The following is a 19,520-nucleotide window of genomic DNA, read 5'->3' on the forward strand; positions in this document are numbered from 1 at the left end:
AGAAAATGGGTCTTGCTGGTGTTTTGGACAACGATCAAGTCAAGATGATGCTGATGTTAAGGCAACTTCCTCAACATCAATTCAAATCATTCCCTGATGTTGTCACAATGACGTGCGCAGAAGAATTGTTTGAAGACATTGTGAAGAAGCTCAAGACATACAAAGTCACCAGTATGAAGAATGAAGGCTCAATCAACACCCAAAGTACTCTGCATACTCGAGCTCAGGTCAACACCAAATCCTCGAACTTGAAGACCTGCATCCACTGGGACAAGCCCGGACACCAACCCGCAAATTTCTGGGTGAAGTACCCAGAGAAAGCCCCAAAGACTGCTGCAGCCCATATCACTATGCAGGACAACTTTAATCAACTCAAAACCAACGATCCGACGGACTTCTTGTACTTCCGCACCGCTGACGGTGTTTGTCATCATGTCAATGAAATCAGATACAAAGGTGTTAACTATCACTAGCTTCAACTAAGATCACCCACTGTTCTGATTGATGCTCGCCAATCAATCCGCTTCTTTTCTATTTTGACAAGTCAATCCCCACGCATCAAGATCAAAGTCAACAAAAAGGTCATCAATTTTCCTAATCAATCCCTTCAACTCTCAACATTCATCCCTTTCCCCTCAAACTTTCTTCCTTTCTTCTCCTTATCACTCAGAGTTCTCTTGGTGTAAGTAAAGGGGGGTGTTGGAATTTTGCCATTTCCTCTTACTTACACCTCTAAAACATTGTTTCATGTCATTCTCAAAAGCATTGCCAGTATCCTTGTTAGTACAGATTTTATCACACCAAGTAGTCATTGAACCGTGAGTAGTAGATAATATCTTGTCATACTTGTTATCACGCATAGTCTCAGAGATAGTATAGATGAAACTTGTCTTGATCAAACATTTTTCATTATTCTATTGTTTTCCAACCACTTGTTGGCCGGTTGTTTTTAGTCTATTTAAAGCCAGCCTACAACAAGAAATTACACTCATTGGTTCTCTCCTTCATTCTTCGCGCCCCAACCTGAGCCGCATCATCCTCATTGCTCCCCTTTCTCAAGCCTTAGATCTCATCTCCTTTCCCCACTCTTCTTTGTGCAGCAGTAACCATTCTAATTTCTAACACAAGGTGTCCACGGAAAGCTCATGATGGCATCTGTGGATTTCTTGGGTTGATCCGGTCGAGGCCACCCCTGAGATATGGGTGGTGACCTCGTGATACCCTGGACCGTCACCTGCAGGTCCAACCTTGCGCACAGGTTCCTGAGGAATCCTCAGAGATTTTCAGTTAGGTGCACGTGGAGGTACTCCCAGGGTGTATACACGGCGGGGGTACTTCCTGCCCCGCCCGTTTGTGGAACCGATGAGAGGAGGGTAATCCGTGGAACCAACAAGGATCGGCTCAGTAACCCCTTGGTAAGCTCGTCGGAAAAAACTCAAGAAACCGGTGGCAGTTGACATGCGGCATACTGGAGTCAATACTCAATTAGAACCAGGTTCATACGAATGAATCCCAGGCTGGAACAGCCTGGAATATTTGGAATTTGCACAACATCATTCTAGTGCACAGTGCACTAGACAAGACTGAGCTCTGAGGCAATTGCTCAGCTGGGATCCATGGTCTCTGAGGCAAATGCTCAGGAGATCCATGGTTTGCCAACCTGGGCTTGTTAGCCAGCATCAGCCCCTCCTGCCTCTTGTTGTCCGGGTGGAATGCCTCCCCCTCAAGAAGCTCCTGGTCAACAATGGAACCATGTCGACCAGGAGCAGACAACAACATACAATAGGTGGCCGGGGCAGTACCTCCCGGCCAACAACATCCACCTGTCGACCAGGAGGAATCCCTCCCGGTCGACATCACCATCCAGCCATCGAGTGGTGATGTACACAACCCACTCGATGACCAGCACACACCGGTCATCGAGTGGATTGAGACCCACTCGCTCTCGATGACTGGCTTGTGCCAGTCATCGAGAGGTACACAACCCACTCAATGCCGGCACATACCGGTCATCGAGTGGACTGAGACCCACTTGATGACCGGCACACTGTAATAATTGTAGGTAGATTACTTTATTGAAACAGTTATAGATAAAGAACTCAATAAAAGTAATACACTTGTTGAAAAGAAAATACAACAATGGTTAGTTTTAACTAGCTGAAAAAAGGATAAGAGTATTTGTAAATGAAAAAATGCCTTGAAAGATGAACCGCAGACAAGTGGAAATCTTGACACAAACACAACAACGGCGACGAGTAAACAGCAGGAATGATCACAACAAAAGCAGCCTAGATATCATGAAGAAAACAATAGCGTTTAATAAACATGCATAGTCAATGTAGATTATAAACGTTCAAAAACAACTACCTGCCCAGAGACTGTTTCTAGCTCCTCCTGGATGCTTAAAGTCGGTGATTGATGTTATTGAGTCTTTGATTTGGAATTGAGCTGGGAACAAAGGAGAAAGACTTCGAGTCTTAATCGGATCGATGATTTGTTCAACAAGGATGTCGGCGAATAAGAAGTGGGAAGAATAGAGTTATCGGCGGATAGAAATGGAATAGAGTTTGTCGGAGATGCGGGGAAGATGTGCGGAAACCAATTGATCGACAGGATGCTGGAAGTACATGTCATATGCATAATTCATATGCATAATGTGATGCATAGACTTAAACAACGAATTGAATAATGTCCGAGTTTAAACGCGCGACACTCCTCCTAAACACGCACATTAAGTAAATGTAATTGTTTAGAAGCTGGAAGAAGTTTGATTTTCCCAAGTGGCTTCGTCAACACATCGGCAATCATTTCGGTTGTTGAGACTTGTGAAACACAAAGAACTTTCATTGTAATCAGTTGTCGAACATATTGAAAACAAATCTCGATGTGTTTGGTATTTGGATTAAGTTGCGGTTCTTTGCTTATGATTACAGCTCCAGAGTTGTTGTTAAAAAGCAATGGAGGATCCACAGCGATGTTTAGCGATGTTATTAAGTTGGACATCCAGCGTAGCTGCTTTGCGCACTTATTCATTGAAATAAACTCAGCTTCGGTCGTAGATTGAGCGACAACAGATTGCTTTTTTGTAGTCCAGGATATCGGATTACCGTAGAATGTGATAACATAACCGGACATAGATTGCTTAGTAACCAATGAAGTACCGTAATCCGCGTCAGCCCACCCGCACAAAGCATCAGTTTGCTGGCCCTTTTGAAAATGAATGCCAACATTGGCTGTGCCTCGTAAATATCGGAGAAGGTGTTTGATCAGAGACCAGTGACACAGGGAAGGGGAAGATGAGAACTGAGCCAAAACGTTGACTTTAAATGCAATATATGGCCGGGTATGTAATGCCAGATAGTTTAGCATGCCAACCGCTTTTTGCATCGTCTTGACATCAAAGGGTGGCGAGTTTTTGGCTATTAATCGGTGAAAGTTCATCGGAGATGGCGCTTTTACCGTTGTCGCATTGGACATGCCGAATTCCTTGATAATTTTACACGCAAAATCAGATTGATGAACGACAAGAGATCCGTCTTTTCGCCAATCAAGAGTATAACCCAGGTGTTGAGTTGGTCGTTCTTTGACTTTGAGCGTATACGATTTCTTCAAATCATCAAGGAACCAAAGAATATTTTGATGATTGTTACCAACAATAAAACCGTCGTCCACATGCATATGCAGCAAAATCGAATTGTCGAAGTTGTGAAACAGTGCATTGTCAAGCAGCGATGCCTCAAACCCAATGGCTTTTAGCGACGAAACTAAGTGAGCCTTCCACATTCGTGGCGCCTGTTTCGTGCCGTACAAAGACTTTTTCAGTTTCCACACCCAGCCTTTCTTCTTTGGATCCGGGTCCTCAAAACCAAGAACTTGCAAAACGTATATTGATGCATCAATGTTACCGTAAAGAAAAGCTGTTTCGACATCGAATTGAAAAACAAATAGACCTTTGTCTACCGCAAGTGAAAGCATCATTTTGAAAGATTCGTTCCTTGCCACCAAAGAGTACGTCTCGAAAAAATGAATCATGTGTTCTTGATGATTACCAAATACCACCCAACGCGCTTTGTGACGAACCACCTCCTTGAATTCATTAAGTTTCTTCGTTAACAACCAAATACCGCCTATCGTCTTGTCATTGGTGGGAGGCGGAACAAGAGTTCCAGTGTTTTTTGATTGAAGAGAGTTGAATTCGGCAGATAGAGCAGATTCCCATTGCGGTAAGGAGTTTGTGTCATTCATGGCTTCATTGATTGAAACGGATTTCGTCAAGTTTAAATCCAGAAATTCTGATACTGAAGCAAAACTCAAATCCGGAAGATCACGGTTCATTCGACGCGAACCTTTGACGATGTTGGAGGGAGTTACCAAAGAATTAATATCTCTAGGGGCGAGTTGATTTCGAGAACCCCACTCATAAGTGAAGTATTTCGTCGACTGTTGTGAGTTTGAAGAAGGCGGAACGTCAGCTCCTTGAGTAACAGTTGACGAAGGCGAGGGATCAAGCGGTAAGGGATCAGGCGGGAGCATAGGAGTAGGAGACGGTAGAAGGGGAGGGGGCGAAACAGGAGGAGAACGTGGCGATGAAGGAGGAGAGTTTGACGCAGACTGAGATTTATGTTTTGAACGAGTTTTGGTGTTCGACACATCAATAGTAATATGTTCATCGCGTGAAGGAAAGTCTGCAGATGATGTGGGCAAAGTTGAAGATAACTTCATCATAGCAGCCTTAGAATTATACGGAAAAGATAGGATTGAAGGGGTATAGTCCCGGCTTATCACCGTATGGCGAGAAATTGGATCAAAGAAACGCATAGCATCTGATCTGGACTCATAGCCAAGGAATAGAAATGGTTTCGAGGGAGGAAGGACTTTGAATGATGGTGATTGCGTGTGAACGTAAACTTTTAGACCAAATGGCAGTAGAGTATGGACCTGTCTTACTTGTTCTATACATGAATGATAATTGACTAAAACCAAATTTGGTGAATTCCAGTTGATCGCTGAGGAAGGAAGCATGTTGATTAAAGATGAGGCAAATTTTGCCGCTTCATCCCAGTAGTTTAGAGGAACAGAACATTGAGCCAACATACACCGCATTTTCATAAGTAGCGTTTGATTGAAGCGTTCTGCTAAACCATTCGTCTGTGGGGAGTTCGCCGGTCCTTGCTTGAGAGATATGCCGCGCTGAGACAGAAAAGTCTTGAAGATGACTGAACCAAATTCGCCACCTTGATTGGTATGAAGAATAGAAGGAGTCACATCTAGAACATTTTTTATTTCATTCAAATATGACATGATCTTTGTTTCTGATTCCGATTTTTTCTGCATAAGAAAAATCCGATTAAATCGTGAGAAATCATCGATGAGAACCAATATATATCGGAAGGAGTTTCGAGAATTCGGCGACACCTGCAACACATCCATATGAATCATCTTGAATGGACTAGAAGCGGACGGAAGGGGATTACTGTGTGAAGAACGCTTTAATTTCGCCATTCTACACACCTTGCAGTTTATTGAAGAGCCGGTTTTTTTGTTCGGTGAGATCTTCATCAAATCGAAGAATTTCTTGAGATATACGTCCGAAGGGTGACCCAAAATAATATGCCAATCTTTAAGCATATTATTTTCTTTCATTGAAAAAAGAGCTTTGGTCGTGACTACACTTGAACCGGATGAAACGTATAAATTGCCTGTTCGTGGAAACCGTTCGATAACCGTCGAGCCCATATAGACTAGGAACAACTTGTTCTTATGGACACAGCGAAAACCATGATCTTCAAGTTGCGAAACCGATATGAGGTTGCATTTCCCAGATGGAGCTAAATAAACGGGAAAGATATCGTATTTTCCGAAGCGCATCGAACCCATGTGAGTAATTTCCACTGAACCGGAATAAGTCCTCATCTTCTTGTTGACAATTTGAATATTTGACAAAAGACGCTCATTGGATACAGTCGATTTTGATGCTCCAGTGTCAAGAACTAAACAAATTTTCTCGTTATCGATTGGTCCCACATGAAATGTGTTTTCATCTTTGACAAAGAAACCTGTATCCTCCAAGTTGGTGTCTTCAACTAATTCAGACACAGCATTGGCGACCTCTTCTTCATTGGATTCCTCGATAGAATTTAAATGCTGACTCCGAAGTTTGGTCAATGATTCAATCAGTTGATCAAGCTCCTGATCGCTCATTTTGATTTTTGATGAGGAGGATGGAGGCAAAGTAATCCAATTCTTTGTCGGAACCACATTTCTGAATTTCTTTTCGACTGCCTTGAACTTGTCCTTGTTTGGTCGAGTAAAAGGTTTTGACAAAACTGCATTAATCGTACCAGATAGTTCATTGTGGCTGTGCTCGATGCTCATTTGGGTCGCAAGTTTTTCAAAGGTGAAAGGATCGGTGTCAAACAAATTTTGAATCAGAGAGGCAAGAGAATTGTCATGTCGAAAGCTTTTAAGGAAAAACATTCCAGCCATTGCTGTATCGACTTGCATATGCTTTGTGACGAGTTGAGCCGACTTGAGAGAAGTATACATAGATTGAAATTTACTAATATGAGCAGCAATTGAAGTTCCAGGAACGTAGTCGCGATGAATGAGTGTGTAAAGCTTGTCTCCAAGCTTAATTAAAGACTGTTCACCGCATGCTTCAGCTAAATCTGTCATAGCCTTGGAAAAAGAATTGGCTGCTTGAACAACGGAGTACAAATCGGCAGATACACATAATTCAAGAAGCGTGTATGCATTGGCGGTCTTCTTTTGGAATTTCTTCTCTAATTTGTGAGCTTCACACCATGCGACATCGAAGACTTCTTCATCTCCACGTCCTACGATAAGATTCTTGAACGATTTCTTCCATTCTGGATAATTATCCCGGCGAAGTTTTGTGATTTGAATCTTATCGCCTTGATGATCATTATCACTAGACGAAGATTCATTGACATTTGGATTGATGACCGGAAGTTCTGCCATCTTGTTTGTTTAGATCTAGAAGTGATTCTTATTTTGAGTTCTTTAACTGTCAAGTAATGCTCTTGCTACCATGTAATAATTGTAGGTAGATTACTTTATTGAAACAGTTATAGATAAAGAACTCAATAAAAGTAATACACTTGTTGAAAAGAAAATATAACAATGGTTAGTTTTAACTAGCTGAAAAAAGGATAAGAGTATTTGCAAATGAAAAAATACCTTGAAATTAAGATGAACCGCAGACAAGTGGAAATCTTGACACAAACACAACAACGGCGACGAGTAAACAGCAGGAATGATCACAACAAAAGCAGCCTAGATATCATGAAGAAAACAATAGCGGTTAATAAACATGCATAGTCAATGTAGATTATAAACGTTCAAAAACAACTACCTGCCCAGAGACTGTTTCTAGCTCCTCCTGGATGCTTAAAGTCGGCAATTGATGTTATTGAGTATTTGATTTGGAATTGAGCTGGGAACGAAGGAGAAAGACTTTGAGTCTTAATTGGATCGATGATTTGTTCGACAAGGATGTCGGCGAATAAGAAGTGGGAAGAATAGAGTTATTGGCGGATAGAAATGGAATAGAGTTTGTCGGAGATGCAGGGAAGATGTGCGGAAACCAATCGATTGACAGGATGCCGGAAGTACACGTCATATGCATAATTCATATGCATAATGTGTTGCATAGACTTAAACAACGAATTGAATAATGTCCGAGTTTAAACGCGCGACACACACACCGGTCATTGAGTGGACTGAGACCCACTTGATGACCGGCACATACCGGTCATCGAGTGGACTGAGACCCACTTGATGACCGGCACACACCGGTCATCGAGTGGACTGAGACCCACTTGATGACCGGCACACACCGGTCATCGAGTGGACTGAGACCCACTCAATGACTGGCACAAGCCAGTCATCGAGAGCGAGTGGGTCTCAGTCCACTCAATGACCGGTGTGTGCCGGTCATCAAGTGGGTCTCAGTCCACTCGATGACCGGTGTGTGCCGGTCATCAAGTGGGTCTCAGTCCACTCGATGACCGGTGTGTGCCGGTGTGGAACTCCGTCCGTGCGTGGGCCGGCGGCAGTTCTGGGAGGGATTTGAGTGATGTAGTGATGAGTGCCCTCCTGTGAATAAGGTCGGATGAGCTGAAGATCAGGAAGCGAGGAAGTTGGATGATTGTTTTACGACGGCGTTGAGCGCGCGTCGGCGGTTTGAGTTATTCGAAAAAGAGGTGGGGGCTAATGGTGCCTAAGTCGCTTTGAGAGATCACGAAGCAAACGCCAAGAGTTGGGGAAACGAGGGGATCGACAGAAGAATTGAGAAGTTAGAGTTCTAACTCTGTCTTCGAGGGATCAAGAAGGTTTGAGATCGACGGATATTGCGAGAAAGGCCGCCGTACAGGCAACAGAAAAGGAAGCGGAGACTCGAATGAATATTCTAGGATCGATATAAGCTCAGCGAAAGCACTACGAAGCCACTCTCAGATCGGGATCAAAAAAGCTGATAGAATTCCTCCTTGGATCAGAAAGGGTTCTCTGCCTCCCCTTCGGCTAAGCTCGGATGAACTTAGACTCCAGGGAAGCGCCGCGCACTGCGGACCCATCATCATGCCCCGCGCGCCCAAAACAAAAAAAAGAAAAGCATAATAAAGGAAAAGGAACCAACCCGCCACCTTCAAAACCTCCAACGCGCGCACAGAGAGAAAAGGGAATAAGAATAATAAAAAAAAGAAAACAAGATAACCAGCACCAGGACATAAGGAAACAAAGAACAGAGGAGCAACAAAAAAGAAACTAGAGACGCCTCGCCGTACCCGCTGCGCGCCAAGCCGAACTGAGTTTTGACCGTGATTCCCTGACTGTACCGTGTTGCGCACCACACCGGTCATCAAGTGGGTCTCAGTCCACTTGATGACCGGTATGTGCTGGTCATCGAGTGGGTCTCAGTCCACTCAATGACCGGTATGTGCCGGTCATCGAGTGGGTCTCAGTCCACTCGATGACCGGTGTGTGCCGGTCATCAAGTGGGTCTCAGTCCACTCGATGACCGGTGTGTGCCGGTCATCAAGTGGGTCTCAGTCCACTCGATGACCGGTATGTGCCGGCATTGAGTGGGTTGTGTACCTCTCAATGACTGGCTTGTGCCAGTCATTGAGTGGGTCTCAGTCCACTCGATGACCGGTGTGTGCCGGTCATCAAGTGGGTCTGAGTCCACTCGATGACCGGTGTGTGCCGGTCATCGAGTGGGTCTCAGTCCACTCGATGACCGGCGTGTACCGGCATCAAGAGGGTTGTGTACCCCCTCGATGACTGGACTGTGCCGGTCATCGAGGGGTTTGAGTCCGGTCATCGAGTGGGTTGGGAGGGGTTGCTCCCGGTCAACGCCCTTGTACCCAAGTGGATGGGAGGCATCCATGAGGTCGCACCATGGACTTGTGCCATTGTCAAGGCTGAGTCTGAGGACACCTGGAGGCACAGCGCTCAAAATTGAGCACTGAGCAGCTGTGCCTTGTGGCTTGGCACTTGGCCACGCTGAGCTAGCCTGGAAGCAAGCTGGAAGTGCCCTGGAAGAACCCAGATACTGATCAAAGTACTAGCATGGTAACTGCATGTCAACTGACATCAGTTTCTTGAGTTTTTTTTGTAGTGAGGTTTTTTCAACGTGGAACCAATGGGGTTCACACTTTTCCCCGTTGGTTCCACAATGTGCCTTCCTGGCACGCGTGGAGACCACGTCAGCTTGTTGCTCACGTTGGTTCCACGGCATTTTCTTTTTTTTTTTCCCTTCCAGCCAAGACCACCTCAGGCTGGTCCTGAGGTTTTGAAAGACCAACAAAACTTGATTTTGAAGACAGGAAAAAAAACTTAACAAACAAACCTGTCGCAAACCCAATCGCAAACCCTTGTTTGGGGGGTTGATAGAGTGTAAAGAAGCAGGGTTCAACAATGTGAAGTGGCTGTCACAGCGGGAAATTGGGTGTCGCACGCAGCCCGCAGCAACACCCGCGTAAAGGGGGTCCCCTTGGCTCGGGTGTCACTGCGGGCTGCGTGCAACATCCGATTGCCCGCTGTGTGTGTTGTGTGGCACTCCCTCTCATCCAAGTTCCCTGCCTTGATTCTGAGTTCGACTCCCACAGGCGACAGTTTTTAACAAGCTACCCCCGCTGAATTTTTAAGGCCCACCTACGTGGCCACGTGGATTCCACGGGTACACATCTGTAAGTATCCGTGGGATCCTCGGGGCCATCACGAGGTGCCCCGTGATCCACTCGGTGGAGGTCACGTGAACGTGCAACCTTGTGCGCAGCTACTACGTGGAGTCCTTGTGGAATCCGCGTGATTTCCCCGTGGATGGACTCCCCGGGTGTACCAACTCTGATCAGGTTGTTACTTTACAGCCAATCCGAAAAAGCTTGGATGCTTTGGAGGGAATTTCCACTGGAAATTTCTATGGGATTTTCCAACCTTGTATGCAATGAAGTGACAAGGTTGGACATTTTGATATATGCAGGATGCCTATATCAAAATCAGGCAAGCTCAATCAGAGACTTCTGGCTGTTTTTCCCGGATTTTGATTACAGAATCAGAATCCTTGACCAATTTTCACCCTGGACTCCCGCTCCGACGAACGCACCCGGGTGTCATGGTGCCGGTCCCCCCAGCGGCCTGCATTTTTTTTCGCTACCGAACGGCGCCACCAATAGCAACTGCGCTCGCAGGGATGGATATCCATCTGTCAAACTGTGTTGTTGGATACACACAGGTTGGCAAATCCAGAAAGAATTTCCGCTGGAAATTCCATCCAAAGAAGCCAAGCTTTTTCGGATTGGCTGTAATGGCTGCCATCAACTGTAAACCCCCTCCCTCCCTCGGGGTTCACAAGGCCACAATTCATGTCACACATAGATACATAGCCTGTTCATCTTCCTTCCTTGGCTCAGCAGATGATCCCCTCTCTCTCTGAGCCAGGTAAGCATTTCATTCCTTCACTTGTCTTTCTTTTCTCTTCTCCTATTCTAGTTGTACTTAGCAGAGAACTGATCCCCTCTCTGTCTGAGCCAGCCTTCCTCCTGCAATACACTTACTTGGGCACTAGAAATTTCGAGACGAGCTCTCAGCGCCATCCTTACGACCTTTAGTGAAGAGTCCAAACGGGACTCTTACATCAACGCACCCACATCGGTATTTATTAAGGATACTGTACAACATGGAAGGACCTTGACAAAAGCAAGGATGTTCATTGAGAAGCGACCGATGATCAAAGCAGGCTTCGGAGACCACGGGTCTGGCTAGGCTGCGAAAAAAAAAAGGACAGCTGCGGCTCATTCGTCACAATCGTCCCAAGCCACTCCCAGCACTTCGACTTCCTCGACGCCGATCGACACCTTGCTCTTTCCGGCCGTCGGTGCGCCAGTGTCTGATCCGGCGACGGAGCGCCGGGCCTCCCGCGCGTCGTGCATGGTGGTGTCTTCTCCAGCCGGCTGGGATGGCCCGGCGGGGTCTCCGAGAGCTGCACCTTGCTGTACATATGATACGATGGCGTTTAGCGGGTTTGGAGCTCTGTGGATCAGAAGCGAAGGCGCTTTACCTTGGTCGGCGTGGCTCGTCTCTCGATGGTCCCGCCTCCGACTGCCGGATCGGCGGTGATTGACGACAGGCCCGAGATGGAGCCAGAGCCGATAGACCGATCCTCCGGGGGCCGCATCTGCGCGCGGCGAGAAGCGACAGAACACACAGCAATGATTCAAGCAATTTCAGAAAACCTGAAGACGCTTCCGCGCGGAGGATCAGGGAAACTGTCACGCCGCTGTAAACGCACTTGCTCATCCGCATCAGTGGACGTTTCCTGCCTCTCAAACTTCGCCAACAGCTTGGCCTCCGTCCCGGTCCCTGGCGAGAAGTAGAGCTTATCGCGGAGCTTTTTCTGCTCGTATGATTCATTGACGGCCATGTTCTTGATGTACCTCTTCGATTGGCTAGGCTTGCTCGCACTGCGTCTCTCCGACTCCAAAAGCCCAGAGTTCTTCGACCGCGCGGCAGTCTTCGGGCATATGAAATTTTCGTTCTCTAGGCGGTGTCTGATTTGGGACACCGTCGACACGTCCACCTCTGGTGTTCCGCGAAATGTTTCCAAGTCAGCCCCGTTTCATGAACATCCAGCACTTTTATCTGACCACTTACCCAGACGACGCGCGAGATCCTTCAGGGCAGGCGGTATCCCTTCTTTCTGGATTCAACAAAAAAAAGGCGACAAACGTATCAGTTTGGTTCAATGTGCTCTGCGCCATACCCTTTATGAAGAACAACTCGCGTAAATGATCTGAAGAGTTCGGCGGAAAATACAAAGCCCTCTTAGTCCTTCAAGCGCAATGTTGATATCATCTTCCCTCTTCCATATTTCCTCGAGGTCCATCCCTTTATGTATGCGACAACGATAACAAGTGAAGAACTCTGGGATCCTCGGATCTTTTGCGGAAGTATAGCCATAGCAATTCAAGTGTCTCCATCGTTTGCAGATCTCGCATCTGATCATGTCTTGGTCGTCATTTGCGTCTCTGCATTCGCATATGTCGCTCTTGTTCGCCGTGGGCGGCCACTTGATTTTTGAAGACTTCATCTTCTTGTTTGAGTCGCTTTTTCGCACCCCGCCGTGATCCGTCTTGGCTTTCAAGGCCTCGGGCTCTTTGGGTCGCGATTTTTCCGCAGCGGGGGGGACAGGCAAAACTTTGGCTTTCAATTGCGTCGCACTTGTCGGAGAAAAAGATTCGATTGGATCGAAGGAATCGGGAAGAGACTCGACGTTTGCTTTCACTCTAGCGGCGTTTAGGGTTTGGGTAGAAATACTGCCATCTTCAATCGGATCCTCCATGGTATCTACGGAATTAGGAACTTCTGGTTTCGAGCCCACAGCTGCCTTCTCCTGAAGAATAGCGGAATTGTTGAGTTTTTCGGCTCCGGGAATACCATCGCGTTTTCCATGAGATTGTACTGATTTATTTTTCGGTTCGACGGATTTTAGGGACCATGTGAGGTTGTCCGGTCTTAGACTGACGGGGGTAGACTGGGTCTGGACTTCAGTTTGGGTTGAATTTAACATCATGGCGCTTTCTGGAAGCACGTTGGCGTCAGGGGTAGCTTTCCTTTTCAAGATCTTAACAACACCTTTCCCGTTTTCGTTCGGATTTTCGTCCTGGCGGGGGAACGGTACGAAGCGGCCATTGCGATCACGCCTTCCGATTGGCTCGGCTGTCGATTGTGCGTCCATCATGTTGAAGCCGTTGGGCGTCATGGGAGGGGACGGAGCTAAGATCATCTCCGTGTCCCACACAATCTCTCGCTCTTTTGCTTCTTCCCTAACCTTTTTTAGCTCGATTTCACGAAGCTCGAGTGGCGATTTGCCCTTCGGAGCAGCTTTGGAATCCGAGGCATTAGGTTCCGGCAGATATCCCGAAATGGTGGCCAGTGCCACCCGAACCCTGCTCATGCACTTTCGAAATCAACATGCAGCTCGAATGCTTTGAGCTTTATGACCATTCACTTACGCGTGGAATCCGGTGTCTATTCTTCCCATCTCCGTCGCGCTTGGAACTTCCTCTACGCCTGAGGTACCAAAGGTGAATCGATCGAGCTCCACATCACCAGCTGTGAAATGAGGTGGCTCGTAATCCAATGGTGTTTGACTTCGTTGAGGCGATCGAAGCGATTAGTTGAGGGGCTCATAAGAAACAAAAAAAAAAAAACGAACTCATTGTAATGCAACTTGAAGGTCAGGAAACGTCGACCATGTATGTCAGACAAGCTTTGGGTTGAGCATATTAAGCTTGTATGAGACCGAAGTTTTTGTTTTCAGTTAGCATTGGATGAATCAGGACAATTACGGAAAGGCGGAAGTAGATACTTTTTGATCAGGGCTTGCACTTGTCTCTTGACCATCCCACACGTCTTTCTGGATTGTTGAGGGTCATTATCGTTGAGGATTGAGATCTTGCCACCCAAAGACAGCTCTCGGAGCTGATCCCTGACTTCTAGCTCAGGCACCAACTCGCCTTCGCGCTCTTTACTTTTGGAGTAGGTGATGTTAAACCTGTGGATTTGGAGGAGTTTACGATGGCATCAACGCACACTGGCTGTTGTAAATAGTTCCGGACAGAAGGCAGCAACGGACGTATAGCACTCGATCACGTCCCGGGGCTTGTTGGGATCCAAGTACATGGCAAACAGCAATTGGCGAAGATAGCCGCGCTGGATCGCATCCATCGCTCCCTCGTCCTTCGCCAAACATCCATGCCCAAACCACATAACAAAAATCAAAATCCGCCCACTTCCGAGGACTTTCATTTGGACGCACGAGGTAATCCAGCACTCTGTCGCTCTCTTTCGAAGCTCCTCGGTTGATGTGCTTCACCCTGATGTACCCGCGCCCTTCGCGCCCGGTTTTCTTTTGACCTTCAGGGGCATCATCGTCATAGGTGGACGCTTCAGAGCGATCTGGACCAATCCTAGAGATATCCGTTTTTGGACTGTTAAATACATATAGAATAGCTAGACATGAGTGACTCCAGCTTACCTGTCGTCCGTGAAGCACTCTTCCGGGAAAATTCCTCTGTGGTTTTCAAGGCCCGTCAGTGCCAAGAGATCATACCGCGGAAACGTTCGGTTTGTAAACCGGGCAACACCCTAGTGCATGGATTGGCGAAAGACATTCCGGCCTTACCTGAGATAGGTTATGACACCGATGCCGGTTTGGATCAGTGTTTTGACGACATTGAGGCTTTGAGCAGAGGTCATCAGCTGGGTATCGGATGAGAGTTTTGCATTGACCGCGGCCTTGGACTTGGCGGGCTTGACCTTCTAAGAGGGGAAAAAGCCGTGGAGCGATCAGCCCTGGCCGCCGACCCAAGCGCGTGTGTGTGTGTGGACTGGCCTACCATTTGGGTGGACATGTTGAGCTGGGCTTGCCAGTTCAATCGCGCTCCCGGGAGATGGAGAAGCGTGGTAGTACAGGGTAGTACACCTCTTTGCGGGGGGAATCTGCGAGGGGCGAGGGCAAGCTCGAAGTCTCTCGCTCTCTCGATGACCGACATGGCGCATACATCCTGATCCAGCCTGTCCTCAGTGCCCCCGGCTGGAGTGCCGATGGTCAACAAGAACGCTGACCAAGCCAGCCCGGCTGGCGCACTCATTACGTCATCGTCGCCGGACTCAGTCGCACAGCACCAGACTGGCAGATAAGCCAGCCTGAAATCTCCGCAGAATCCGCGCTCGGATCCTATCCGTCGGACTGTCCCCACAGCCAATCCATGACGACTCTGTTTCGGGGAAGCGCTGAATCAAAGCACCGTGGTGCAGGATGCCAGCCTCAGGATAGCCATCACGTAGCTTGGGACGGTTTGCCAAGGCAAGCCAGGCGTTGCTCTATGAGCGCCCCAATCAAATCAGACATCTGAAGCCCTGGAAGAGTCTGTCACCCGCATCTCTATAAGCGTGTGGTCGGTCGCACATAGCAGCTGTGCGTGTGTGTGGGCCAGGCCACGCCTATTGAGAGTGGATGCGCCCTTGTCGTGTCTCATGGCTAGAGCAAACAACAAGCATCTGTGTCTATTTACGGATACCTACTGAGCAGACTAGGTAGGAAAGAAGGGTCTGCCGGAGTGGTGCACGTATCTTATGGTACATCGTCGTCGTTAGAAGAAGAAGGAAAAGAGCAGGATGTATGGGGTTGGGTGACGACATGCTAGCAACGGTATAACAAAGGAGGGAAGAGAGGGGGGGAGGTCAGGACATTTCCAGCAGGGAGTCGATCGCTTTGCTGATGATCCCGCGATGGGTGATGAGCACGACTTCGAGCAACTCGGGCTCGAGCTGGGGGAAGATAGCCGCGAGCGTGTCGAGCTTAGCGGCGTGTTCGGCGCGTTTGAGGCTCTCGACCTTGTCGATGTCTGTCTGGACACCGGGGCGGGGGTCGGCCGGCGGGGGCGCGAGTTTCTCCTTTCCGTGTGCGGGGAGGACGGAGGAGGGGTGGGGGGGCAGGTCGGCGCTGCGCGCGCGGGGCGAGTCGGCGGACCGCGGTCTTCCGCCCCTCCGCCGACTGCCGCGCCGGGCCGGGTCTCCCGAGTCGATGGGCGAGGAGGGATGGACGTCGACGGACGAGCTGGCCCGGCGCAGCCCGTGCCGCTCGCCCGGCCCTGGCCCGCCCTCGTCCGGCTCCGACGACGCCAGGTCGTCCACGATCCGCGCGATCGCATTCAGCGGCTTGCTCACCGCTTTCTCCGCCAGCTGCGGCACCGTCGTGAACAGCCACGTCCGCGTCATGTCCGGCAACGACGTCGACCCCGCCATCCCCCCGCCCTCCGCTCTCGGCCCGGACACCGCGCTGCCCTCCTTCGTCGGCGAGACCAGACTGCCCAACGTCCCTGAGACTCGCGTCTCTTGCGTCGGCGACCGCGGCAGCTGCACAATCGCTTGCTCGACATTGTGCTCGAACTCTTCTTGCGTGATGTTCGATAACACCGAGTGCTCGAGTCGCTCGATAAACGACACTGCCGCATTCTGGTCCCGCAACCTGCCCTGTCAGCTGGCCTCCCTCTCTGGACTCCTTGGGTAGGATATCTGGCAGACTCACCAGGCTCGACATGTAGTATCCGTTCTCGCCTTGCATCTTGTCCGGATTCCGGAACCTTTGTATGTATCTACCACACAACGGGGAAAGGGCTCAGGTTTCGGAGAGAAAAGGGAAGAAAAGAAAAAGAGGAGGAGGAAGGTGAGGTACTGGAGGTTCGAGATGAGCGTTTTCGGCTGAGCGCGGAGGACGACCAGGATCAAGATGGGGATGAAGGTGTCTGCGCCGCCTTCAGAGTTGTCCACATGACGAATCAATCCTGAGGACCGCATACACGCACACGGAAGATGAGTTTGTAAAAGGGTGTATTGGAGGGTTTAGGAGAGAGAGAAGAGAGAGGAAGACACCCACACACCAAAGATGACTTTACAGCAGTTCAAGATACAGATCATCTTATCACGCGGGGCCTTGTAGGAGTTGATCTTGAGCAGCTCGGTCTTGGCGAACTCGAGGAAGCCGTCGGCCTCGTCGGGGGGCAGACTGAGGTCGAGATGGCGGTCGGTCAGCCAGCTGAACAGGTTCATTTTCTGCGACAGCACCGTGTCCCGCTCGAGGTCGTCAGTTTGGAAGGGCTGTGTGTTCGTCAAGGCCGGCGTGAAGGTCCTGTTGGGATGGTTTGCCCCGTTGTTTCAACGGTGCTGTAGATCGGGGTCGGGCTCTATCCTGGACGACGGGAGCGGGCTTACTCACAGATGCCAGACCCGGTTCATCACTAGCTTCTCCATCGCCTCCACCGCATTGTCGAACTCGGCTTCGTTGCATGTGCGTGGATCCCAAGGTCCATCGGGGATCTCGCGCATCTTGAGGCTGATGAACTGGAGAGCACAAGGGGAGAGATAAGTGTAAATGTGTGTGTGTGTGTGCGCCGGTTAGAGGTGAGAGGGGCGCACATCGAGGAAGTCGTTGACGACCTTGACCTGCTCGGCGACGCCGGTGGTCTTGGAGGGATGGGTGGCGCGTTTGGTGAATTCTTTGAGGAACGAGCGCAGGTATTTGGCGATGGGTTCGGCGTGGGGCCAGCGCATGTGTTCGAGGAAGAGGTTGAAGTCGAAGGGGACAGCAGGCGGGGAGTCGTCGTGGGAGGGGCTTTCGACGACCAGTCTGGGCGGGACCGAGGGCGTGGGGTCGGGGTCGGCATCGCGGGCGGAGAGCTCGTGGACGGACTTGCTGTCGGAGGGCGACTGCTGCTGGTGCAGATGGTGGTGGGGGGACGGGTGGATGGGGGCGCTGGGCGAGGGCGAGGGGCTGGTGGTGAGGGTGAGCGGGCGCTTGAGGGCCGAGGCCAGCGAAGAGAGCGAGAAGGAGCCCGAGCCGGTTGAGGAGTGGGTCTGGCGCAGGTCGCTCGAGAGTACTGCCGGCCCGGAGAGGGGCAGTGCGGCGGGTGTGGTGAGTCTGGTGAGCAGTGAGTCGGGGCCTGCCGGGCGGTCGGTTGAGATCGAGTTCCGGCGGAAGAGCGACCAGGAGGATGCGCGGGTCCTGGTAGTGCTTATCTGGAGTTCTTCTTGTTTGTGTTCTTGTTCTTGTTGTTGTTCTTGTTGTTCTTGTTGTTGTTCTTGTTGTTGTTCTTGTTGTTCGTGGTTCGTTGGTGGTGTGGACATGGTTCGTAGGTGGTTGCTCGGTGGGCTGCAGTGCTTTCCTTCGGAGGAACATCCACTGACTCCGGCTAAAATACTTTTAGGCTCATCTCCCCTCCATTTTAACAATCACAGAAACAAAAACAGAAACAAAAACCACAAGCGAAAACAGCTAAAGTTCAGAAGCATCACTGGCACTCCTGAAATCCCAAGATGTGGTCGCAAAGTTGGCCCACAGTGGCCCGTCTGGCTGGCCGGTAATTTCCATCGTCACATCAATCCAGACACAAAAAGCGTGAGTTTGGGCTCGACACTCCACACCGGATCTGCATATCCTCATGAGATCACGACAGGAAGTCGTCCAATCTTAAGCTCTACGCTTTCTTCACCACAAGTATAATTTTTTATGGTTTCTTACAAATTTCTGACGGGCTTTAACTTTGCCTTCTATGCTGAATCTTTTGTGTACTATTTCATTATTTATATACACATTTTTTTTTCTTTCTTTATGTTAATTATGTGCAGATTTTTCGTTTGATGTTTTCTGGTTTTGTATCTGGACTTCTAGAATGGAAGAGCAATAAACTTGAGATTCCCTTGCGCTGTGGGCGCAGTACTTGCCAAAGATCGGGTCTTCCATGCACTCAACAAGGCTTGCAGTGACAAAATCAAGAACGTAAAAAATTAAAGAAGCCACGTCGGTGTTTTGGACCAACGGATAAGTAAGGGGATAGTTGCTCAAGTATCACTTTAAGTTGTTGTTTAAATTCCAGTATCAAGTACCTCTGATCCCACTTGTCAACTCCAAGGTCATAGTTATTGAGGTGATACTTGGCATAGGGGGAACTTCCTCCATTGACCATTTTTATCCCTCTAGGCATGTTTAACATCAAGGTTTGCTCATCCCATTCCTTGGATGGTGGCCGATATAGTTGTAAACGGGCCCTTTCTTGGTGGAAAGCAGTTAATCGAAGTGCTGTGTCAACTTTTGGGTACAAGTTGGAGATCAATTGCTTCTGATTCCATTCCTGAGAGGGTTGCTGCGTTTTGGGGGCATGTTTCTCGATCTGTTGGTGATACTTCTCTGGGTGGTAGTGCTCTCCAAGGGCTTGGTCAAGTTTTGCATGCAGCTTTATCAGTAAATCCCTCTGCTCCCACTCCTCAACTGCAACGAGTTGTTGGTAGAATTTTTGGATTTGAGCAGAAGGAACGATCCATTCTGGATTGCCCTCCCTCTGAATCATTTCCTCAATCTCCTTGGCAAAGCAATTGTTAAAGGTGTGTTTGAAGTATGCACAAAATTTGTTTTTCTGTAGATCTATCCGCCATCTATA

The 19,520-nt window shown here is 48.9% G+C and overlaps 3 protein-coding genes across 3 annotated transcripts; 1 reads left to right on the top strand and 2 right to left on the bottom strand.

Annotated features, from left to right (window-relative positions):
• Positions 1-5: 5 nt before the first annotated feature.
• PtA15_2A229 (uncharacterized protein) lies at positions 6-473 on the top strand (the record flags this gene model as incomplete). The annotated part of the gene is made up of 1 exon (XM_053166228.1): positions 6-473. One exon carries the CDS (start codon positions 6-8, stop codon positions 471-473), a length of 468 nt encoding a protein of 155 aa, XP_053017471.1.
• Positions 474-11,315: 10,842 nt separating this feature from the next.
• Positions 11,316-15,176, bottom strand: PtA15_2A230 (uncharacterized protein; the record flags this gene model as incomplete). Its single annotated transcript, XM_053166230.1, has 13 exons — positions 11,316-11,513; positions 11,582-11,698; positions 11,813-12,102; positions 12,175-12,220; positions 12,305-13,469; positions 13,536-13,673; positions 13,739-13,813; positions 13,892-14,077; positions 14,159-14,262; positions 14,342-14,492; positions 14,561-14,596; positions 14,708-14,844; positions 14,922-15,176. 13 exons carry the CDS (start codon positions 15,174-15,176, stop codon positions 11,316-11,318), a joined length of 2,898 nt encoding a protein of 965 aa, XP_053017472.1.
• A 592-nt stretch (positions 15,177-15,768) lies between these two features.
• On the bottom strand, positions 15,769-18,454 carry PtA15_2A231 (uncharacterized protein; the record flags this gene model as incomplete). Its single annotated transcript, XM_053166231.1, has 8 exons — positions 15,769-16,542; positions 16,616-16,682; positions 16,763-16,871; positions 16,968-17,215; positions 17,303-17,427; positions 17,503-17,779; positions 17,919-18,102; positions 18,379-18,454. The coding sequence occupies 8 exons, from the start codon at positions 18,452-18,454 to the stop codon at positions 15,769-15,771; spliced, it is 1,860 nt and encodes a 619-aa protein (XP_053017473.1).
• Between the last annotated feature and the right edge of the window lie 1,066 nt (positions 18,455-19,520).

This window comes from Puccinia triticina, chromosome 2A (assembly GCF_026914185.1).
Source record: "Puccinia triticina chromosome 2A, complete sequence".
NCBI lineage: Eukaryota > Fungi > Basidiomycota > Pucciniomycetes > Pucciniales > Pucciniaceae > Puccinia > Puccinia triticina.